This window comes from Carcharodon carcharias, chromosome 15 (assembly GCF_017639515.1).
Source record: "Carcharodon carcharias isolate sCarCar2 chromosome 15, sCarCar2.pri, whole genome shotgun sequence".
Lineage (NCBI taxonomy): Eukaryota > Metazoa > Chordata > Chondrichthyes > Lamniformes > Lamnidae > Carcharodon > Carcharodon carcharias.
Genome location: NC_054481.1, coordinates 9154920 through 9180125, shown reverse-complemented (window position 1 = coordinate 9180125; position 25206 = coordinate 9154920). Strand labels below are relative to the sequence as shown.

At 43.9% G+C, this 25206-nt stretch overlaps 1 protein-coding gene across 2 annotated transcripts in view; it reads right to left on the bottom strand.

Annotated features, from left to right (window-relative positions):
- The window catches only part of ercc4 (excision repair cross-complementation group 4), a 43194-nt gene extending 19415 nt beyond the window's left edge, over nt 1-23779 (bottom strand). Inside the window, exons 1-5 of one of the 2 annotated variants that reach the window (XM_041207030.1) lie at nt 23524-23779; nt 10011-10191; nt 8644-8839; nt 5460-5667; nt 828-1008 (exon numbers count right to left, since the gene is read on the bottom strand). In XM_041207030.1, coding sequence (XP_041062964.1) covers nt 828-1008; nt 5460-5667; nt 8644-8839; nt 10011-10191; nt 23524-23697 — 940 coding nt within the window. In that variant the 5' untranslated portion in view covers nt 23698-23779. The remainder of the gene's footprint in view (nt 1-827; nt 1009-5459; nt 5668-8643; nt 8840-10010; nt 10192-23523) is intronic. The other variant, XM_041207029.1, reaches the window with a different exon arrangement.
- Nucleotides 23780-25206: the final 1427 nt, after the last annotated feature.

The window sequence follows — 25206 nt, the reverse complement described above, 5'->3', positions numbered from 1 at the left end:
GCATAAGCACAGAGGGCTGACATAAATGTGGACATCTCTTAAGGCACAACCCAGTTATCATCTTGTAACAGCTAGCAGCACAGCAATACCCAGCCTATGCTTTAGGAGGTGTTCCATATCATGAAACAACATAAGAACATCACGCTGTCTTGCAAAAGTCCCTCCACCACACTAAAAGACAGATCCACTTCACTTAGTAATCATCACTCAGAATGCTTGGACTGACTTGCTTATTAGAAGAATGCCTGTACCCAACGAATTGATTTGAATGTAAAGCTCTTTCTTTGCCAGACGTAAACATGGTGCATCTTCCTAACTCTTTCAAAAGTACTTAATTGGCCGCAAAATGCTTTGGGGCATGTTGTGAAAGGTGCTATATAAATGTAAATCTTTCTTTGACTTTTCCCTTCCTCCATCAAGATTGACTGTCCTCAAATGCAGTCTTTGTTCACTGGTTGCCTGTTTACCTTTCAAAGATGAGAGAAGAAAAGAACAAGGCTTTTAAATCAATCTTATTTGGTGTTAAGCAACTAAAATTGAATTGGAAGAATGACTGGTAATTGTAACCCTTCTCCTGCCTCACATATTTTAGTACCATTGCCTTCTAATATATCAAGTGCTAAGCAATGCTAAAGCAGTACAAGGCGGGATTCATCATGTGGAGGCTTCATACGCTGGACATTTTCCCGAAATCAGGAACAAATATTTCTGAGAAATGGCCAGAGTGCCAGCTATTCATTGAAAAGTGTAGATCGTCAATTCTGTGGTTGCCTGTGATTGCTTTTCTAGATATTGAACAGAATTTTCAGTCTTAATTTTACAATTACCTGAATTCTGTCCAAAAGCTTTCTCTGTGGCTCGAAGAGACTCGAGTAGATTGAGGAAAGTAACACAGTCATACTGGGTCAAATACTGTAACAGGGTGCGAAGAACCTTCAAATCCTGCACCAGAGACCTGGTTTTTGCACCAAGTTGGTGCCAGACTGGGTCCAAATAGTAACACATTGCCTGTAAAGTAAGGAAATAGCAGTCATCAAAAAAGTAAAACCATTCATCAGTGAAGCAACATAAGGACTATGGAAGCTGAGATTGAGAAACTGACAATCACAGGTCTCTGAGCCTTCCTGGATATCACGTGCTGTGCATTTTGTCAGCTAACACGGACTGGGATAGTGTTATTCCATCCATGCTAGATCTTTGCAACTTAGGGCAGATTCCCGCTTTATTGACAAGCAACATGGTACAGCCGATTATGTTACTTGATAACTGATTCTTCAGATTACCAACAATACCATAAAGCTCATGAATGTAAGTAAACTCAAGTAAATAGCTAGGTCCAAACAATTGTTTACTTCTATTTAAAATGGTAATTAGTATCTATTTAAAATGGTAATTAGTAATGGACCCACATTCTGATAAGCTACACCCAAAAGAAAATCCCTTTACAGACAGCTTTGTTGTGAAGTGATGGGTGTTTGTTCTACACCACACTCCCTGTTTCATTTTTATTCAATACTTCTGTTTTTCCAATCAAGTATTGATGCATATTATAGACTATGAAGCAAATAGGGTGATCACATAAAATATAGTTGTTTCTCCCTCGGGAACTCTGATGTGCTATAACGTTAGATGCAACATATATCATATATTGCTGAAGCATTGCTTGGGATTTCCGAATATTTTGCAATGGAATAATCTTAGCATAATTCATATTAGTTGATTACTTTTAAGTTCAATTTTATTTGTGCGTTAGCTGTGACTCAATTGGTAGCACTCTCATCACTCGTTCACTAGGTTCTGGGTTCAAGTCCCACTTGAGGACTTGTTTTTATTTGTTCATGGGATGTGACATCACTTGCTATGCAATCATTTATTGCCTATCCCTAATTGTCTTTGAGAAGATGGTGATGAGCCGCTTTCGTGAACCGCTGCAATCCATGTGGTGTAGGTACATCCACAGTCCTGTTTGGGAGGAAGTTCCACGATTTTGACCCAATGACAGTGAAGTAACGGCAATATATTTCCAAGTCAGGATGGTCAGTGGCTTGCAGGGAAACTTCTAGGTGGTGGTGATGCTCCCACATGTCTGCTGCCCTTGTCCTTCTAGATGGGTTGTGGTCGCGAGTTTGGAAGATGCTGTCTAAGGAGCCTTGGTGAGTTGCTACAGTGCATATTGTAGATGGTACACACTGCTGCCACTGTGCAGTGGTGGTGGAGGGAGTGAATGTTTGTGGATGTGGTTTCCGATCAAGCAGGCTGCTTTGTCTTGGATGGTGTCAGGCTTCTCGAGTGTTGTGGGAGCCGCACTCATCCAGGCAAGTGGAAAGTATTCCATCAGAATCCTGACTTGTCCTTTGTAGATAGTGGACAGGCTTTGGGGAGTCAGGAAGTGAGTTACTCACTGCAGGATTCTTAGCCTCTGACCTGCTCTTGTAGCCATACTATTTATATGGCTAGACTAGTTCAGTTTCTAGTTATAATGGTAACCTTCAGGATGTTGATACTGGGGAATCACTGATGGTAATGCCATTGAATGTCAAGGGGTGATGGTTTGATTCTTTCTTGTTGGAGATGGTCATTGCCTGGCACTGTGTAGTGTGAATGCTACTTGGCACTTGTCAGCCCAAGCCTGGATATTGTCCAGGTCTTGCTGCATTTGGACATGGTTTGCTTCAGTATCTGAGGAATCGCGAATGGTGCTGAATATTGTGCAATCATCAGCGAACATCCCCACTTCTGACCTTATGATGGAAGGAAGGTCATTGATAAAGCAGCTGAAGATGGTTGGGTCTAGGCCACGACCCTGGGGAACTCCTGCACTGATGTCCTGGAGCTGAGATGAATGACCTCCAACAAGCACAACCATCTTCCTTTGTGGCTAGGTATGACTCCAACCATTGGAGAGTTTTCCCCGATTCCCATTGATTCCAGGGCTTCTTGATGCCACGCGCAGTCAAATGCTGCCTTGACGTCAAGGGCAGTCACTCTCATCTCACCCCTTGAGTTCAGCTCTTTTGTCCATGTTTGACCAAGGCTGTAATGAGGTCAGGCGCTGAGTGGCACTGGTGGAACCCAAACTGGATGTCAGTGAGCTGGTTATTGCTAAGTAAGTGCCGCTTGAAAGCACTGTTGATGACCCCTTTCATCACTTTACTGACGATCGAGAGTATACTGATGGGGCGGTGATTGGCTGGGTTGGATTTGTCCTGCTTTTTGTGCACAGGAGATGCCTGGGCATTTTCCACATTGTCAGGTAGATGCCAGTGTTGTAGTTGACCTGGAACAGTTTGCCAAGGGTGCAGGAAGTTCTGGAGCACAGGTCTTCAGTACTTTTGCCAGAATATTGTCAGGCCCCATTGCCTTTGCAGTATCCAGTGCCTTCAGCCGTTTCATGGTATCATGTGGAGTGAATCAAATTGGCTGAAGACTGGCATCTGTGATGCTGGGGACCTCTGGAGGAGGCCAAGATGGGTCATCCACTGGGCACTTCTGGCTGAAGATTATTGCAAATGCTTCAGCCTTATCTTTTGCACTGATGTGTTGGGCTCCCCCATCATTGAGGATGGGGATACTTGTGAAGCCTTGAGCATAAAAATCAAGGCTCCACATCAGTACAGTAATGAGGGTGTGCTGCATTGTCAAAGATCCTGTCTTTTGGGTAAGCCTTTAAACGGAGGCTCCATCTCCTGCTCTGATGGTTTTAGAACATCCCATGGCGCTCTTTTGAAGAAAAGCAGAGGAATTATTCCTGGTGTCCTGGCCAATATTTATTCCTCAATCAACATCACTAATAACAGATTATCTGATCATTATCACATTGCTGTTTGTGGAACTTGTTGTGTGCAAATTGGCTGTCATGTTTCCTACTTTACAACAGTGGTTACACTTCAAAAGTACTTAATTTGCGCTTTGGGATGTCCAGTGGTCATGAAAAATACTATATAAATACAAGTCTTTTTTTCGAGGGATTAAATTTTCTGAACAGAAGGACAGACTATGTGTATTCAAGTGTATTGTAGAGTGTTGCTTATTGCATATCTCTTTGGCTCTAAACAATGCAGGGCTTGCTTTGGCTCCTCCACAGGTCAATCACTGGGAAGGGATAGCACCAGAGTTCAAGCTGCTGGCTTCCAATCCTCGCTAGGGAACAAAAGCTAGAAACACATGGTCTATAGTCAGTTCAGTAAGATTCCAGAAAAGAGCCAAACTTTGAGAGAAAATTCTTTCATTTAAGTTCAGAGCCAGTCAAGGTCAGATGAATTGCTGCCTATTTAGTTTGCCATTGGGTACGATGAACTGTGATTCGGTTCCATGTGAAGGGTTGAATCAATGTGCAACAACGCAGGATTTACTGTCAATATTATTCTTGTACATTTCCCTAACAACTGTAAATTAAACCAGTTTGTTAATTTATATTTTGCTTTTTCTCACTACAGTGTTGATCAGTCTGCCTTTCTGAAAATTTGAGAACTGAATGTGGAGGTAAGCATACAATTATGGAATCTAGTTCACATAACAAGAAATCTATTTGTTATAACCCCCAGGTCACGCTATCATATGACTAGGGATTGGGCGGTAGAAACAATCTCTGGATCATAAGAGGTATGGTACTCACTAATTGAAAGACTGGTTTAAGTGATCCAGAGAAAGTATCAAGGCTGTAGATTTTGCAAATTCATTCTCCCAGCACAGAGCTTCACAAACTGGAAGGGGACTATGAGATTTTTGGCACTTTGGTCAGCATATCTTGCAGTGATTATCTGCCAATTAGTTTTATTGAATGGAAAATTCCACAAATTCCCAGGATGTGCAAATTAACAAAATCTACCCTCATGTATTCTGTAAGTAGAAGAGGTGGTATATTCCAAGTCAGAACCTTTTTTTGCACAGTACGCAAATCACTACAAAATTCAGAACAGTTTTGTTGAGGGTCAGATGCAGAATTCAAATGTCAAATCTTTAGCTGAGGTGCAATGAGTAGGTCTTAATTAATAACTTCAATCACTAGAGATTGCTTCCAGCTGCAGAGAAAACTAGAGCTTTCCAGCAGTTAAATTTTAGTTAACTCTCTTTGTAAGCTCAGAGGTTAATTTTAGCAGGTCATTTACTCCATTGAAAAGTCTGTTTGTATTTTGTAGAAATAGGAATTCCATAATTCCAAAAGTGTCTACCGATTACTTTGGCTCAGCAACAGCCTTTACATGTGGTAAAATAATGGAAGGTGTTTCTCCCTATGGCAAGTTCAAATTTTCAGCTGTGCATAAAATGGAAACATGATCCTTCCCAGATAACTAGAAGAAAAGGAAATAATGGAGAATGGAGGTAACATCAGCCCCAAAGAACTCCAGGTCACCCATCAGCACCACTTGCTGAGCCCTGACAAGTCCTTTTGGGCAGAGAGCAGGATGCCAAGACCAAAATACTTCCAAAATACAAAAAAAAAAATCTGAATTGCAAACCTTTTCAAATGACTGTCCAACAGCATTCTCAAGAGATAGTTCCTCAACATCCAAAGATGGGTTGTAGCGTTTAAGTTCTTTCAAGCAGGCATTCATTACGTCCATTATAGCAGTTTGGATAGCCAGCATGGAGGGCGTCAGAGATACGTGCAGCTCTATTACTTCAGGTTTGTGCTTGTCCAGGAAGGAGCTCACTGTTATATGGAATCTGAGAGGAGAGGCAATTACACCAGTGAAAGACAGCAAGGGACATGAAGGACACAGGATGCCAATAAACAATCTGTCCTTTGGGAGAAGTAGTTCCATCAAATATATCCATTGCTATACAAGGACAAAATTATTCAATACTACCATGTATTTCAAATTTATGAATAATTTTCATTTTATACACAATGATGATTAAGCTCATTTCAACAAGCTGGTTGTCTCCTCTAATGGAAATTCCCATTGTTCCTGGAGTGCAAGCATATGATCTAAATGGTGAGAGATTGCAGAACTCTGAGATGCAGAGGGATCTGGGTGTCCTACTGCATGAATCACAAAAGGCTAGTATGCAGATACAGCAAGTAATTAGCAAAGCTAATAGAACGTTATTGTTTATTGTGAGGGGAATTGAACAGAAAAGTAGGGAGGTGTGCTTTAGTTCAAGACACTGGTGAGACCACATCTGCAGTACTGTGTACAGTATTGGTCTCCTTATTTAAGGAAAGATGTAAATGCATTAGAAGCAGTTCAGAGAAAGTTTACTAGGCTAATACCAGGTTGTCTTATGAGGAAAGGTTGGACAGGTTAGACTTTTATCCACTGGAGTTTAGAAGAGTAAGAGGTGAGTTTGTTGAAACTTTTAAGGTCCTGTGGGGTCTTGACAGGGTAGATATGGAGAGGATGTTTCCTCTTGTGGGAGAATCTAGAACTAGGGGTCACTGTTTAAAAATAAGGGGTCACCCATTTAAGACAGAAATGAAGAGAAATTTTGCCTCTCAGAGGGTCATGAGTCTTTAGAACTCTCTGGTTGGAAAATGTAGCCAAGTAAAGGACGTTAAAAGAATGTTCCTGCTATAACGGAATAAATAATGGAGCAGCACATTTATAATAAAAGACAAGTAACAGTTTCAAGGCAGGCTAAAGACTCCAAGCACCCTATTCCAAACACAGGACCCACCTCCAATACCAAGCTTCGGGCAGCAATTCATCTTCAGCTGTACAAGTTTCAAAATCTGACTTGGAACTATATCACCGTTCCTTCACCGTCACTGGGTCAAAATCCTGGAACTCCCTTCCTAACAGCACTGTGCATGCACTGTAGTTTAAGAAGGCTGCTCACCACCACCTTCTCAAGGGTAATTAGGGATGGGCAATAAATGCTGACCTAGCCAGTGCCACCCACATCCCATGAAAGAATAAAAAAAAGGACGTTTTTTTCTAACTGTGATGGAGCCTATTGTTGGCAGATCACAATATTAAAAGATTAAAATGGTTTTCCAATGGTTGAGATAATAAGTTCTACGACTTTGGTGGTTTATCTTCTTTTATTTTGTTCCTGGAGTGCAAGCATATGATCTAAATGGTGAGAGATTGCAGAGCTCTGAGATGCAGAGGGATCTGGGTGTCCTACTGCATGAATCACAAAAGGCTAGTATGCAGATACAGCAAGTAATTAGCAAAGCTAATAGAACGTTATTGTTTATTGTGAGGGGAATTGAACAGAAAAGTAGGGAGGTGTGCTTTAGTTCAAGACACTGGTGAGACCACATCTGCAGTACTGTGTACAGTATTGGTCTCTTTATTTAAGGAAAGATGTAAATGCATTAGAAGCAGTTCAGAGAAAGTTTACTAGGCTAATACCAGGTTGTCTTATGAGGAAAGGTTGGACAGGTTAGACTTTTATCCACTGGAGTTTAGAAGAGTAAGAGGTGAGTTTGTTGAAACTTTTAAGGTCCTGTGGGGTCTTGACAGGGTAGATATGGAAAGGATGTTTCCTCTTGTGGGAGAATCTAGAACTAGGGGTCACTGTTTAAAAATAAGGGGTTGCCCATTTAAGACAGAAATGGAGAGAAATTTTGCCTCTCAGAGGGTCATGAGTCTTTGGAACTCTCTTCCTCAAAAGACAGTGGAAACAGAGTCTTTGAATATTTTTAAGGCAGAGCTAGATAGATTCTTGATTAACAAGGGGGTGAAAGGCTATCAAGGGTCGGCAGGAATGTAGGGTTGAGGTTACAATTAGATCAGCCATGATCTTATTGAATGGCAGAGCAGCCTACTCCTGCTCCTATTTTGTATGTTGGGAGGTTAAATATGCAGAACATACCTCTCCTCTGTCCCCACCCTGTCTCAATTAAGTATAATGGAAAAGTTTTGCCTCAACAAACGATCATATATTTTATGCATATAAAAGCACCCAGCCAGAATGAATAAAGTAGGTTAAAGAATTGAACTTCAGATAAATGATGCAGGTTATAATGGCTTCACGAATTCTTGGGCTTCCTTTGTAACACTGTGGAGATGCTGCTGAAACTTAGGGACACTTTGTTCCATACAATATGTTCTAGCAATAATGAGCTTTGATAAAGAACTTATGTGTCAGCTCACTTACCTGCATTATGCCTGCTGTGTTATCTAGTGTTTGAGATGGCTGACAATGCTGCTTGGCCAGTGTGCAATGACCCTGATACATACCCTGGCAGTGCTTTGAGCTTCCGAGTATTGTTTGGATTCCAGGTGGAATCACCACGTGCCTCCAATATTAGAACATTGCCTTGTGTGGTTGTTATGAAGTTAACAGTTATATTTGCTTTGGATACAGTGGCTTCACACTGGGACATTTGCAGCACCTTATCTGTTAGTATGGTACAAAAATCCCTAGTAAAACATTGGCAGCAGGCGGCTGTACGAAACGGTGGGAGTTCATCTGTGTTAATCTCCTAAAACAATAAATGGCTGCACTCAGTAGATGAAATAAAAATCCTTTTGAAACTTGTTTTTCCCATTTGGATGTAATGACCAGAATGAGTTGGTGCTTGAATCAATGGAGAGGCTGTGTTCTGTGTACTGAACAGAAGTTTTGTGGAGTCAAACAAACCCTTCAAATTGCCAAGTTAGCAATCTTTAAGAGGATTTCGACAGATGAACCGTATTTGTATCAACTGGCAGTGCAAGTGAAGCCATTTCTCCTTATGCTGCTTACCTGGGCCAGAGGTACAGCTTGCGAACAAACAAGTTTCGCATCACTCGCTCCGCTCGACAGAAACCGAGACTAAAGGCCACTGCATTGTCTGTGAAAGCCTTGATAAAACCCTGTTTGTTCTTCTGTCGATAGAGCCGAAGAATAAATGCTTCCTGACATGATTCAATGATTCTGTGAGCTTTGTATACCAAAATACCTGCAAAGACAAAGTATTCCAGTACATATTTTGTCACATAAACCACTGATGCAAGTAGGTCAGGTCTGTTAGTGTGGTGCAAATATTATTAAATTCTCTAAAACAGAGAGTCCTGCCTCTATACATCATACAGTCCAGTTATCTAGAATTTAATAAAATCCGATATGTGGGATCACACAGGTTTATCTACTCAGTTATGAAAGCTGACACCATCAACACCTTTGGAGGAGGTTATTAGAATATTAGTTCTCTTTCTGGTGACTGCTCATGCAGGATGATTAACGCTTTCTAAAGAGTAGACAGTACCCATCCCTCCCTGTGTTTACCACAGGGCAGACCAACAGCCACCCACTGTACCAATCCCTCCATTTTAGTGACCATCTTGAATAAAGAGCCTGAACATGAGAGAGCAAGTCTAAGCTTCTAAGACTTTACACATGGAAAGCATTTAAAAAAGACATGAAAAGAACATTGCTAACACAAGACAGAGAGGGCAACAGCCAGCATTTTTCAAAGCTCACGATGGCAACGTGAAAGCAAACTTATGAGGTAACTTTACTGCAGAAAGAAGTGGTGGCAACACCTAAAGTTTTCTACTGAATGCATTTTATTTCAAAGCAAACTGAATGCAATTCAAACACTTGCTTGATCCATTTGTGAGATGTGGGCACCACTGGTAAGGTCAGTGTTTTCCCATTCCTAACTGTCTGTAATTGTTAGGCCATTTTAGAGGCCTGTGGGTCTAGAGTCACATATAGACCAGGCCTGGTAAGGATGGCATATTTCCTTCCCTAAAGGTCATTAGGGTTTCTACAACAATCCGATAGTTACATGGTCACCATTACTGATACAAGATTTTCAGTCGGTTTATTTACTAATTCAATTTAAATTCCAAAATTGACATGGTGGGAATTCAACCTCTGGATCATTAGGCCAGGCTTCTGGTTTTCTAGTCCAGTAACATAAACATTTTTCTTTATCCTCTGGGATTCCACAAGAAGGAAAGCAAACAAAATAGCTAAAATACAAGCACTGGCTCCAACGAGATAGGCTCTGATCAACATCTTTCCCACTATCAAGGACTGATAGTTTATGTCAAGTTGTTCTACATCCTGACATCAGGGCAAGATCCTTTAAACTGTGTTAAAAAAAAGACCAACGGACCAATCACCTGTAATGAGATTTGCAGGGATACGATCTGTTAAGAAGTCGACGACGAGAATCCGGCTGGTCACAAACAAGACCCCACCTTCAGTGTATACCGTATAACGCTCATTACTTGGAATTTCATTGGTGATAATGCGAGGAAGATGGGATACTCCTTCCGAACGTAGCTGCTCAATAAAATATTGCTGAAACAGAGAAAAGCATTTGTAACATTTCACCTTCTTTCCTGTGTCCCGTGGATGCTAATCACAGAATCACTGCAGTGCAGGAGGCCATTCAGCCCATCGTGTCAGCACTGGCTCCCTGAATGAGCAATTCACTTAGTGCCATTCTCACCACCTTCTCCCTGTGATCCTGCACGTTCTTCTTTCTCAGTTAATAATCTAATACCCTCTTCAATGCCTCAATTGAATCTGCCTCCACCACACTACAGTGAGACTTCACTTTAAGTCGCCCCACTTAACGTTGTCTATTCTTTGGGGCCTGTTTTTCCAATTTACATTGCCATTTTCAGTTTTATGTCCTCCTGCACTCTGGCCCTGGCTCTCTTCCCTCAACCCCCCTGTATGCCACACTCTATCCCTGCCCCCCACCCTCATGCGCCACACTCTGTCCCTGCCCCCAACCCTCATGCGCCACTCTGTCCCTGCCCCCAACCCTCATGCACCGCAATCTGTCCCTGCCCCCAACCCTCATGCACCGCACTCTGTCCCTGTCCCGCACCCTCATGCACCACACTCTGTCCCTGTCCCCCACCCTCATGCGCCGCACTCTGGCCCTGTCTTCCACCCCCACCAGCGCTGCACTCTGGGCCAGCCACTGCCATGTTCTGATGCCAGAGCTGCTGCTGCTGTCACCAGAGGCTGAGGATGTGTGGAGAAAGCAAGGCCCGAAATCCTGAGAACAGGAGGGCAGGGCAGAGAACCTGACCCAGGGGTTCGGTTGGGACAGTTATTGTCACTCTGCTACGGCAGCCCAGACAGGAAGCTGCTGACCGCGGATTGGATTGTGAAGTGTAACCCGGCAGGGGAGGGGAGGATGGAGTGAGCAGGGCCTCTGGCTCAATCTGTGGCCCTGGACAGGGGCTCTGCTCCTGTAGTGTCAAGAAGTGTACCAGCTACAGCCTCAGATTGGGAGCTGGCCAGAGCCTCGGGTTGTCAAGTCACTGCTCTGGGCTGGGGTAGGGTTAGGGTGAGGGGGGAGGGGAATAGGGTGAGACAGAGTGTGAAAGGTGGGGGAAGAGAGACAGAGAGAGAGAGGGAAGGGAGTGGGAGACAGTGGGAAAGGAAAGCAAGCAAAAAGTTGAGCTAAGTTTCAGGAGTGCTGTGGGTGACACACAGAAGCTGTGCTACTCAGGGCTTGTTTGGGTGATTTAGAGTTACCTAATTTGAATTTATACAGTATATCTGTTATATTCAGTGATTTTTATTTTGCAAGTTATCCCAGCTAGGAAGGCACAGGCTGCACATGTACTGTACAGTGTTTCAACCTGTACATTGGTTTCTCCGGGCAAGAAATGTCCGAAGGAACCTAATTCCGGCTTTAACATTGATTCCTTTGGGAGCCCATGATTCACTTAAAGCTGTTTCACTTAAAGTCGTGATTTTCAGCAATGTAACCACATCTTTAAGTGAGGACTCAGAGTATCAGGCAGCACATTCCAAATCTTAACCACCTGCAGCGTGAAAAATTCTCTCCTCATACCTCCTTTAATACTTTTGCCAATTAACTCAAATCTGTGCTCCCTTGTTCTCGATCCTTCCACCAATGGGAACAGTTTTTAACAGTAATATAAAACATATTACTATAATAGGGCATGGCAGCTGGGGATGGGCAATAAATACTGGCCTAGCCAGTGACGCCCAGGTCCTGTGAAAGAATAAAAGCAAAATAATATTAATACATAGTGAACACAACCAATGTGCCCACTTCAAAAGATGTCAGCAGTGTCACCACACGGAGTGAGGAAGTACCTTTCTATTTTGCAAAACTAACCCTCAAAGTGGTGACCTGTGACATGTGAAAACTGGCAACCAAAATAACACTTTTTAAATTCCTATTGTCTGGAGTTCTAACAGATCAGGTTCCCTCACGAGATTTATAATTGAGAAGAACTGAAATGGGGGTAAGGCAGCTGATATTGGACTACAACAGAGGGCTCCAGTTGAAGATCTAGTGCTGGCATTAACGTGATGGGCAGAATGGTTTCACAATTCTAAGCAGCATCACAATCCCTGGACAAACAATTTCCATAGGCAGGGTAGCAGAGAAATTCTTTCAGTGAATTTGTATATCAGAGGTTCCCTTGTTCCTTTCCCCAGGCCTCTCAATAATGTATCCATAAGTATATATATATATATAATATATATATATATATATATACACACAATGTAACACGTCTGGAGTTTACCATTGACTCGTCCTCAGTATCAATTCCTAGATGAAACAATGGGCACAAATTTGTGATTCTGGGTGCAATCAGGGATCCGGGTGCAAGTTGTGGTAGTGTTCAGGAGCATTTTATAATGCTCAAGTTTCCCCATAAAATCATTTGCATATTCCAAATGGAAAACCTTCAATGAAATGGCACAGTCGGATAGCATTTTACAACATAGCCTTTATTTTAAAGTGCCTGCATTAAACAAATTGCCAAATTAAAATACAAGTGACAATTTGCTGCAGTTTCATTACTACAGCTGAAAATGGGTTAATCATAAAAAGTAAGCATTGTCAGTAAGTGTCTGGTCAACAGTAAGCATCTGTGGAGGGAGTGCAGCGTAGATTTACTGGAATGATACCTGGACTCCTAGGGTTAAACTACGAGGAGAGGTTAAATTAAGGTTGTGTTCCCTGGAATTTAAAAGGTTAAAGGGTGATTTGATCAATGTATTCACGGTATTAAGGGGGAACTTTTAAGATAATGTGGGAGAAAGCATTTCCACTGGTCGGGGAGTCTAAGACTAAGAGGGATAACCTAAAAAAATAGAACCTGACCAAGGAGTGAAATTAGGGGGACAATTTCCACCCTCCCCCCCTTCCCCCCCCCGCCCCCGGTCAGGTGAGTTGTGCGGGGGCGGGCGCAGACCTGATCTGCACCACCCCTCCCTCCCCGATCGGGTGCGTACCACCATTTTACAGGGGTGGGCTAAGTAAGGCTGGCCCAGTGTGATGCTCACCTGGAAGCGCTGAGCGCTCCCTGTGCAGGCCGGGAGCCGGTGGGGGGGGGTGTCCCAGTCAGGAGTGCTCGCTTTCAAGCATGTGCGCGAAAGAGCACAGAAATCTGTGCCTCCAGGAGATGAGCTTAAAGCGTAAAAAGTTTAATAAAGTGGCAGAAAATTTTTTATGACATGGCCCCTCGTGTGAAACTGTCACGTGAGCTGGAACATGTGCATTAACTTTATCAAAGTTTTTTGTGAAAATTTAAAATCATTCATGAAACCTCATCCCGCCCGTGGATGAGGCTCCATGAAAAATGTGAAGGCCGCCTGGGCTTTTCGCCTGCCCCCCCACAACCCCCACACCGCCAACCTTAAGGTTGGGCGGGCAGCTCCATTTATTATTTGTATTGAAAGGTAAATGGCCTTAATAGGCCTTTGACAGTTCGGCAGGTGCGCAGTCAACCTACATCATTTTATGCCTCGGCGAGCAGGCCCCGCCCCCGCTCACCAAGCCGAAAACTCTCCCCTAGGAAACACTTCTCTACAAAAAGGGTGGAGCAAGTTTGAAACTCTCTTCTGTAAATGACAATTGTTGCTTGATCGACTGTTAATTTTAAGCCCGAGATTGCTAAATTTTGGTTAACCAAAGGCGACAAGGGATACGGGATATGGAGTGAGGACCCAGGTCAGCCACGATCCCATTGAATGGTGGGACAGGCGCGAGGGGTTAAATGGCCATTATCTGCCTCTATGTTACTAATCCAGTGTCTGTTGTGGGGGGGGGGGGGGGTGCAGCGTAGATTTACTGGAATGTACCTGGACTCCAAGGGTTAAACTACGAGGAGAGGTTAAATTAAGATAAAAGCAAAGAACTGCGGATGCTGGAAATCCAAAACAAAAACAAGAACAAAAATACCTGGAAAAACTCAGCAGGTCTGGCAGCATCGGTGGGTTGAAGGGTCATGAGGACTCGAAACGTCAACTGTGCTCCTCCCCACTGATCCTGCCAGACCTGCTGAGTTTTTCTGGGTGTTTCTGGAATTTAAAAGGATAAAGGGTGATTTGATCAAAGTATTCTCCTGCTCCTGCCTCTATGTTACTAAGCTATTTTTAAATAATTGAAAAGGAAGCTAACAAGCTATAAAGAACAACTTATGTTGGTGTAGTTTGTTTCTTAGTAAGTTTAAAAAATTAAAAGCTTTTAAAACATGCCAATTAGCAGCGCTGCACCTAAAAAAGGGTCAATTTTTAGAGCCTCCTTAAAGGCCCACAATGATGACAATTAACTGAAACACACAATGGTGATTATTTTGATGTGGGGTCAGTTTTATGGAGTGGGCTGGCTGCCAATGAGAGTTTTTTTTAACTATTGCAAAAGTTTATAGAAATTCCTCAACCAATTGTTCCTGGATTGGCCAATTTTGGGCATATCTAGCAGATTCTCCAAGCTAATATATCTAAGGTACATTTCAAGTGTGTATCTTCTTTTCAACACGACTTATACCTTAGAGAGACTGCTGCCAATGGCTTTGATCCTCTCGAAACACTATGAACAGTAGACAGTAACCTGGGGAATTGAGGTCATAATGAAGTCCCAGGGTGATTGAGTTGCTCCATGATTCCTCAGGTGATTCAGAACACCAAAGCTGCTGTGCTTCATCCAGTATACAGACAACTGGATACTCATCAGCTATTCTAAAGAATAACAAGACCTGTACAAAACTATCAGTTACAACTCTCACTATGATCCATTACATGACAAGAAAATGTAGGCTGAGGCCTAAACATCTCCACCACCAGGCTCCAAGTTGAATACCAGATCATTTATCATAACATCTGTTGAGCATTTTCTGGACTATCAACATGACAGATCTTTGAATTCTCAGAAGGCAGCTTTTCAGGTCACTGCCCGCTCACTGCAAGAGCTATCCATTTAGTCCCAGTCCCCCACTCTTCTTTCCTTTAACAAATTCAAGCTGACTGTCATTTATTAACCCATATGGTCTGCATATCTGAAACCAACAGTGTTTCACGAGAACAGAATGATGACTTCTTAACGGGGGAAAAAATAGGTACAGTTTCTTTAAAAACTGATTAATCTGCCAATCAGAAGAATTCTGCAATGAGGAGTCCGTCTACCACAGTCCTGACAGGACAGAAGAAAGGTCAGGCCAGGTATGTTGGGTATAAACTGGGGGAGCTTAAGTATTCCAAGTTTTTTACACATTCAAGTAGTCAGTGCTTAGATGGTTAATTAAAGTAATGTTGACCAATAGGTTAGCCACTTGTAGCTAATTATGAATCCAGAGTTGGCGTATTGCATTTCTAATTAATAATCCAAAAATGATAAGGGACATCTCCATTAAACATGTGATCTCAACATTCAGTGAACTTTAACCGTTTTGTACGTTTGTCGGTAAAAGCAAAACGTGCAAGTGTTTTTTTGATTGTTGAGAGCTTTACTTCTTTAGTTAGTGAATGATAAATGTTTGATAAGTAAATATACACTTGTGAAATACATTCACACGTTACAACTAAATGTCAGGGATTTTCTGCTAAAATTACTGTATGTGGTTAAGACAGTATCACCACTGACACACCTGGGGTTGCTTACGATCTCTACTGGGACGCTAAAGAACTTTACGGAATATAAGTTCAGGGTTGTGCATAGTGAGTACTGAAATGCAAATAGGAGGTGACACTCCCTCTAAACTAACTTCCGTGGGGCACCATGAGAGCTCCCGTTCCTTGCCAAAACACATCATTTTTGGAATGTGAGTGTCACTGGCAAGGCCAGCATTTATTGCCCTTGAAACTGGATGGCCATTTCGAAAGTAGTTAAGAGTCAACCACATTGCCATGGCCCTGGAATAACGTGTAGGCCAGCTCAGAAAAGGATGGCAGATTCCTTCTCTTGGAAAGCATTAGTGAACCAGTTGGGTTTTTACAATAATTTGATAGTTTCATGATAATTATTAAAGACTTTAGCATTTATTTCAGGTTTATTAATTAGTTGAATTTAAATTGCCAAAGCTGCCATGGTGAGATTTGATCTCATGTTGCCAGGGCATTAGTCCAGGTCTCTGCATTACTAGTCAAGTAATATTACCACTATGCTGCCATCCCCAGTTGCAAGTGTGCTTTTAAAAAATATTTCCTGATATACAGACATCAATTCCTCATTAAGATAAAAGCAAAAAGCTGCGGATGCTGGAAATCCAAAGCAAAAACAAAAATACCTGGAAAAACTCAGCAGGTCTGACAGCATCTGCGGAGAGGAACACAGTTAACGTTTCGAGTCCGATTGACTCTTCATCAGAACTAAGGAAAAATAGAAATGAGGTGAGATATAAACTGGTTTAAGGTCGGGGGGGTGGTGGGACAGGTAAAGCTGGATAGAGGGCCAGCGATAGGTGGAGATTGCCAAAAGATGTCATAGACAAAAGGACTGGTGTTGACGGTGGTGACATTAGCTAAGAAATGTGATATTGGTGACATTAAGGGTAGAAAGCAGGATGAGCAAGGTACAGATAGCCCTAGTGGGGGTGGGGTGTGGGGAAGGGATCAAAATAAGTTAAAAGGTAGAGATAAAACAATGCATAGAAATACATTTAAAAATAATAGAAATAGGTGGGAAAAGAAAAATATATATAAATTATTGGAAAAGGGAGGATAGGAAAGGGGGTGGGGAAGGAGGAAGGAGTTCATGACCTAAAGTTGTTGAACTTAATATTCAGTCCGGAAGGCTGAAAAGTGCCTAGTCGGAAGATGAAATGCTGTTCCTCCAGTTTGCGTTGAACTTCACTGGAACATTGCAGCAGGCCAAGGATGGACATGTGGGCATGAGAGCAGGGTGGTGTGTTGAAATGGCAAGTGACAGGGAGATCTGGGTCATGCTTGCGCACAGACCGAAGGTGTTCCGCAAAGCGGTCACCCAGTCTGCGTTTGGTCTCTCCAATGTAGAGGAAACTGCATTGGGAGCAGCGAATGCAGTAGACTAAATTGAGGGAAGTGCAAGTGAAATGCTGCTTCACTTGAAAGGAATGTTTATGCCCTTGGACAGTGAGGAGGGGGGGGAAGTAAAGGAGTAGGTGTTGTACCTTCTGCGGTTGCATGGGAAGGTGCCATGGGAGGGGGTTGAGGTATAAGGGGTGATGGAGGAGTGGACCAGGGTGTTCCGGAGGGAACGATCCCTGCGGAATGCTGCCGGGGTGGTGAAGGGAAGATGTGTTTGGTGGTGGCATCATGCTGGAGTTGGTGGAAATGGCGGAGGATGATCCTTTGAATGAGGAGGCTGGTGGGGTGATAAGTGAGGACAAGGGGGACCCTATCATGGTTCTGGCAGGGAGGAGAAGGCGTGAGGGCGGATGCGCAGGAGATGGGCCGGACATGGTTGAGGGTCCTTTCAACCACCGTAGGTGGAAAATCTCGGTTAAGGAAGAAGGAAGACATGTCAGAAGAACTGTTTTTGAAAGTGACATCATCAGAACAGATGCAGAACAGATGCGACGGAGGCGAAGGAACTAGAGAATGGGATGGAGTCCTTACAGGAAGTGGGGTGAGGAGCTGTAGTCGAGGTAGTTGTGGGAGTCGGTAGGCTTGTAATGAATATTAGTGGACAGTCGATCACCAGAAATTGAGATAGAGACATCAAGAAAGGGAAGGGAAGTGTCAGAGATGAACCATGTGAAAATGATGGAGGGGTGGAAATTGGAAGCAAAATTAATAAATTTTTCCAGGTCCAGACGAGAGCATGAAGCAACACCAAAGCAGTCATCGATGTACCAGAGAAAGAGTTGTGGGAGGGGGCCGGAGTAGGACTGGAACAAGGAATGTTCCACATACCCCATAAAGAGACAGGCATAACTGGGGCCACACCTTTTATTTGGAGGAAGTGAGAGGAGTTTAAGGAGAAATTGTTCAGTGAGAGAACAAGTTCAGCCAGACGGAGGAGAGTAGTGGGGGATGGGGATTGTTCGGGTCTCTGTTCAAGGAAGAAGCGGAGAGCCCTCAGACCATCCTGGTGGGAGATGGAGGTGTAGTGGGATTGGACGTCCATGGTGAAGAGGAGGCGGTTGGGGCCAAGGAACTGGAAATTGTTGATATGATGTAGGGGGTCAGAGGAATCGCGGATGTAGGTGGGAAGAGACTGGACAAGGGGAGAGAGAATGGAGTCAAGATAGCAAGAATTGAGTTCCGTGGGCCAGGAACAGGCTGACACGATTGTTCTCTCACTGAACAATTTCTCCTTGAACTCCTCTCACTTCCTCCAAATAAAAGGTGTGGCTATGGGTACCCACATGGGCCCCAGTTATGCCTGTCGCTTTATGGAGTATGTGGAACATTCCTTGTTCCAATGCTACTCCTGCCCCCTCCCACAACTCTTTCTCTGGTACATCGATGACTGCTTTGGTGTTGCTTCATGCTCTCGTCTGGACCTGGAAAAATTTATTAATTTTGCTTCCAATTTCCATCCCTCCGCCATTTTTACATGGTCCATCTCTGACACTTCCCTTCCCTTCCTTGACCTCTGTCTCAATTTCTGGTGATAGACTGTCCACCAATATTCATTACAAGCCTACCGACTCCCACAGTGACCTTGACTACAGCTCCTCACGCCCTTCCTGTAAGGATTCCATCCCATTCTCTCAGTTCCTTCGCCTCCGTCGCATCTGTTCTGATGATGTCACTTTCAAACACAGTTCCTCTGACATGTCTTCCTTCTTCCTTAACCAAGGTTTTCCACCTACGGTGGTTGAAAGGGCCCTCAATCGTGTCCGGCCCATCTCCTGCGCATCCGCCCTCACACCTTCCTCTCCCTCCCAGAACCATGATAGGGTCCCCCTTGTCCTCACTTATCACCCCACCAGCCTCCTCATTCAAAGGATCATCCTCCGCCATTTCCACCAACTCCAGCATGATGCCACCACCAAACACATCTTCCCTTCACCCCCCTGGCGGCATTCTGCAGGGATCGTGTCCTCCGGAACACCCTGGTCCACTCCTCCATCACACCTACACCTCAACTCGCTCCCACGGCACCTTCCCATGCAACTGCAGAAGGCGCAACACCGGCCCCTTTACTTCCCCTCACCTCACTGTCCAAGGGCCTAAACATTCTTTTCAAGTGAAGCAGCATTTCACTTGCACTTCCCTCAATTTAGTCTACTGCATTTGCTGCTCCCAATGCGGTTTCCTCTACATTGGAGAGACCAAACGCAGATTGGGTGACCACTTTGCAGAACACCTTCGGTCTGTGTGCAAGCATGACCCAGACCTCCCTGTCGCTTGCGATTTCAACACACCATCCTGCTCTCAAGCCGACATGTCCGTCCTTGGCCTTCTGCAATGTTCCAGTGAAGCTCAACACAAACTGGAGGAACAGCACCTCATCTTCCATCTAGGTATTTTACAGCCTTCCGGACTGAATATTGAGTTGAAGAACTTCAGATCATGAACTCTCTCCTCCATCCCCACCCCCTTTTTCCAATAATTTATATATATTTTTCTTTTCCCACCTATTTCCATTATTTTTAAATATATTTCCATCCATTGTTTTATCTCTACCTTTTAGCCTATTTCGATCCCTTTCACCCCACCCCACCCCACCCCACCCCCACTAGGGCTATCTGTACCTTGCTCATCCTGCTTTCTACCCTTAATGTCACCATTAGCACATCTCTTAGCTAATATCACCACCGTCAACACCTCTTTGTCCTTTTGTCTATGACATCTTTTGGCAATCTCCACCTATCACTGGCCCTCTATCCAGCTCTATCTGTCCCACCCCCTCTTAAAACAGCTTATATTTCTCTTTTCTATTTTTCCTTAGTTCTGATGAAGAGTCATTCGGACTCGAAACGTTATCTGTATTCCTCTCCGCTGATGCTGCCAGACCTGCTGAGTTTTTCCAGGTATATTTGTTTTTGTATCAATTCCTCATTCTCGTTTCCAGCTGCAGTTATCTGACTCCGCTCATTGCCACTTACTATCACTTGCAGAATGGGTGGGCAATTCACTACAGTCCAAAATATTGTGCTTTGGATTTCGCGAGATTTATTTTCTCCATGAAATAGTATTTGCACAATAAAGATGTTATGCTGCTTGCACATATTACTAAGTAACTCCACGATTGGGCAGCACTTGCTGAACAATCCTGAGTGCACTGATAGCTACACTAACAACCAATCTAAGTTAATCAGTCAAGCTTGTAATGTGGCTCAATTACACTTGTTAGAAGCAAGGCTCAATTACACTTGCTAGAAGCAACATACGTTCAGATATAGGGACCGGACGTGTTCTCTGCAAACAAAAGGAATATGTTCATGTCTTGCACTTTTTTTCAACTATCCAGGAGCCTATAGCTCCCCACCACTTTCTCCATGGCAATGTCTGAGCCAACCAGGGTGGACTAGCTGACCAATCAGCGCCATTTCCTCCTGTAGTATAAATTGCTGTGATCTTTTGAAATTTGGTATTCTTGCATTTGTCCTGATTAGTGTAAGATGAAAAGCTTTGGCAACATGTCTCTTTTCAGCAATACTAGAAGACACTGCAAAAATAACCCTGAGCTCTGATCTTCCTGAATGAACATTTTAAGTGGTTGCTGTGGAACAAATACTGGGAGGAAAGTCATGCAAAATGCCCTAACATTCCAAAAAAGTCAACAACACGTTTGTAGTAAATCAATATTACTTCCATTATGTCACAAGAATGACATATTTGATCCAACTTTGTTATATATTTCAATAAAAGGTGTTATCAAACTCTTTCACAAAGACTGACGCATGACATTTCTGCAGGTAGAAAGCAGGATAAGCAGTTGATTTTGGTGAAGACAATACTAAGGAACAAAAAAAAAATTAGTCAAATACTCTGGCCTGGATTTTATGTTAAGAACACGATCACCGCTAATATGGAGTAAATCAGACAGCAACTTTTGCGGACTGCATATGCGCAGTTAAGAAAAATCAGAAAGTTGCTGTCTGAATTACTGTGCTCCTCCAGAAGCTTTGCTATACTGGTGTCTCACCAAGAGACTTTGCATGAAACACGTGAAGGATATAAAGTTGCTGTACTTGGCCACAGTTACCCAATAAACATGTCAAAAAAAAAAATTAGGGCTTCTCCATTTAAGTGTAAGTGAATTTTTAAAAGCATATTAAGTCTTAATTACTGTCTAATAATCTGTCTGGCACTGAAAATTTAACTGTTATAAGGATGGAGGCTCATTCTTCAGATGTTAATTACTATTGGAGATTTAAATAAAATTTTTCCTTCCTCTTTGTCTCTTATATTTTGCTCTCTCTCGTAATCCCATCTTTCTTTCCCTATTTCACTTTCTGCACATGATTTGGCATTGCATTAACTATTCTAACTTACAGTTTTAGAGCCCAATTTTAGCCAACTGAAAGCCCATTCAGGCTTTATGTACCAGTGAGGATTCTTCAATCTGACTAGTTCAGCAAACACACTGTCCTGTTCACACAGATCCCAGATCCCTTCTAGAAAGTAAAAGTAAAATACTGCACCCAAGAAGAGTCATACTGGACATGAAATATTAACTCGGTTTCTCTCTCCACAGATGCTGCCGGTCCAGCTGAGTTTTTCCAGCATTTTGTTTTTATTCCCTTCTGGAAAGTTGCCGGCTATTTAGGAATTCTAAACACTAAAAGGCACGTGTAAAAAGCACAGAAAATCTCTGGGCAAGTGTAAAGCTAACTAATGAACGGCAAGCACTGTTTGGTCGCTGCTAACCACAGAATCCAACATGTAATTGAGCAGGACAATAAGTGAAACTTAAAATGGACAGGTGCAATTACTGTCACAAGAAGAAAATTGGACAATACAATGAATGCTATTGAATTCTAGAGCGATGTTGAAAGAGATGGAGGCATTTCTTGAGTTCATGCTCAACTCACCAATTATATATTGCTGAAAAAAGAGACATGTCTAAGCTTTTCGTCTTGCACTCATCAGGGCATTCGCAAGAATACCAATATTAGGGAGAAAATAATTTATACTGTATGTGAAGAGGGTGCTGATTGGTTTATACATCACTATCCCTAGCTACAGACTACAACTGTAAAAGCGCATGTCACCACAGCCCTGAGTGAAAAGCACCACACATTTTGTTTAAGAATAAATAAGAGATCTCCCTTTTAAGACGGAGATGAGGGGAGATATTTTCTCTCAGTGGGTTGTAAGTATGTGAAATTCTCTTTCTCAGAAATCAGAGGAGGCTGGGTCATTGAATATATTCAAGGGTGAGTGCAATAGATTTTTTGATAGACAAGGGAGTCGAGGGTTATGGGGGACAGAGGAAAGTGGAATCGAGACCACAATCAGATCGGCCATGATCTTATTGAACGGTGGAGCAGGCTCAAAGCGTTGAATGGCCTACCCCTGTTCCTAAGTCCTGTGTCCTGTGTCCCTAAGCACACTACCACAGGGTTCTCCAGGAAGGATGGTGCAAGGAGCCCCCAATGCCTTTCTCGTCCATGTTTATCTTGTGAAGACAATATCTCCCAAACTACAGAACTGCAAAAACTGTCCAAGACCCCTACCCTAGTTAATACCATCCTGATGGGTTGAGTGATCAAATCCTCCCCTATAGTGAATCACTGAAATTATATTTCAGTCCTGTCAACATTTGGGGATTCCGGTCAGGTTATAAATGACACTGTAAGCAACAAAATGAAGATGCCACCCAGCCACTGGGACAGGGTCAGAGATCAGGCCTAGGCCCCAAAACTACAGCCCAGCCCCCAGACACCAGATCCAGACTTCCAGACACCGGATCCCAGACCCCCAGACACCGGATCCCAGACCGCCAGACACCGGATCCCAGACCACCAGGCACCGGATCCCAGACCACCAGACACCGGATCTGAGACACCAGATCACAGTCCACAGACACTGGATCCCAGACCCCCAGAGACTGGATCCCAGGCCCCAGACACCCGATCAAAGTCCCCAGACACTGGATCTGAGACACCGGCTCACAGTCCTCAGACACTGGATCTCAGACACCAGATCCCAGATAACTTTCCCCAGACACTGGATCTGAGACACCAGATCACAATCCCCAGACACTGGATACCAGACCCCCAGACACCAGATCCCAGTCCATGGACTGGATCCCAGACACCAGATCCCAGGCCCCAGACACTGGATCTGAGACACCGGATCCCAGCCACTGGATCCCCCCCCCCCCCAGACACTGGATCCCAGTCCCCATACACCGGATCCCAGACCTGACACCAGATCCCGGTCCCCAGACACCGGATCCCAGACCTGACACCAGATCCCAGTCCCCAGACGCTGGATCCCAGACACCGGTCCCCGGGCCCTATTTACCTCCTCGGCGACATTAGTGTTGAGCACCAGGACCAAGTTGCCGGGGTCACTGTACAGCTTCAGGAAGTTAAAGAGAATCCTGTCCACCCCCATCCCCTTCGCCGTGATGACCAGCCCATCCTCGTGGAATAAATCCAGGAAGATCTGGCTCTCGTGTTCCAGGAGAGGAGTCATTTCCCCCCGCCGGCCGCCGCCGCCTGTCTGTCCGTCTGTCTGTCGCCCCAGAGACCGGGTGGCCGCCGGAACCGGCGCCGGCGCTTCCTCCGCGCGCTTCACACGCTGACCTCCGGCGCCAGCGCCAACTAGAGGGCGAAGAGCGCAGAGCCGCCTCCTCACCTTCAGGGATCGCTGCCCTGCACTGTGCACAGAAAGCAACCCTGGTGAAGGGCCATGTCACTCTGTTCCTCTCCACAGAAGCTGCTTCGCCTGCTGAGCATTTCCAGCATTTTCTGTTTTTTGTTTTATATTATTATTACATTTTTTTTTTAAAAAAGCCTTGCATTTATATCAGGGGGACCAACCCTCGGGGAATAAATAAATAAAGGGGCACTTTGGCACCTGAGAGGGGGGTTGGAGTGAGGGTTGCTGATGAACCTGCCAGAGCAGGGAGGTGGGTCCTGGCACGTCTGTGGTAGCAGGCCACTGCCAAGGGGAGTACAGTGAGCACACATAGGTACATACTGCACATGCACAAAATTCAATCATCGCGAATACCGAACAAACAATTCTGCCTCAGATGCAGAATCACAGATTTGTTACAGCGCAGAAGGAGGCCATTCGGTCCATCATGTCTACACCGGCTCGCCGAATGAGCGTTATGACTCAGTGCCGTTCTCCTGCATTTTCCCTGTAACCCTGCACATTGTTTCTATTTAAATAATCATCTAACGTCCTCTTGAATGCCTCAGTTGAACTGCCTTCAGCACACTTCCAGGCAGTGTGGTTTCCACATTACATTTGCTTCTTTTGCAAATCACTTTAAATCTGTGCCCTCTTGTTTTCGGTCCTTTTACGAGCAGGAACAGCTTCTCCCTATCTACTCTGTCCAGTCCCCTCATGATTTTGAACACCTCTATCAAATCTCCTCTCAGCCTTCTCCTCTGCTTCATTCTATCTTCATAACTGAAGTTTCTCATTCCAGGAACCATTTTTGTAACCCTCTTCCACACTCTCTCCAATACGTTCACATCCTTCCTAAAGTGTGGTGCACAGAACTGTACACAATACTCCAGCTGAGGTCTCACTAGTGTCCTATACAAGTTCAGCATAACCTCCTTGCTCTTGTTCTTTATGCCCCCATCAACGAAGCCTGTTTGCTTTATTAACCACTCTCTCAACCTGTCCTGCCACCTTTAATGACTTATGCACATATACACCCAGGTCTCTCTGCTCTTGGACACCCTTTAGAGCTGTACCCCTTATTTTATATTCTTCATGTTCTTCCATGGAACTCTCCATGTTCTTCCTATCAAAATGAATCACCTCTCACTTCTCTGCATTGAACTTCATCTGCAACCTATCTGCCCACTCCACCAACTTGTCTATGTCGTTTTGAAGTTCTACACTGTCCTCCTCATAGTTTACAATGCTTCCAAGTTTTGTATCATCTGAAAACTTTGAAATTGTCTCCTGCAAGATCTCGATGATTAACATATATCAGGAAAAGCAAGTGTCCCAATACTG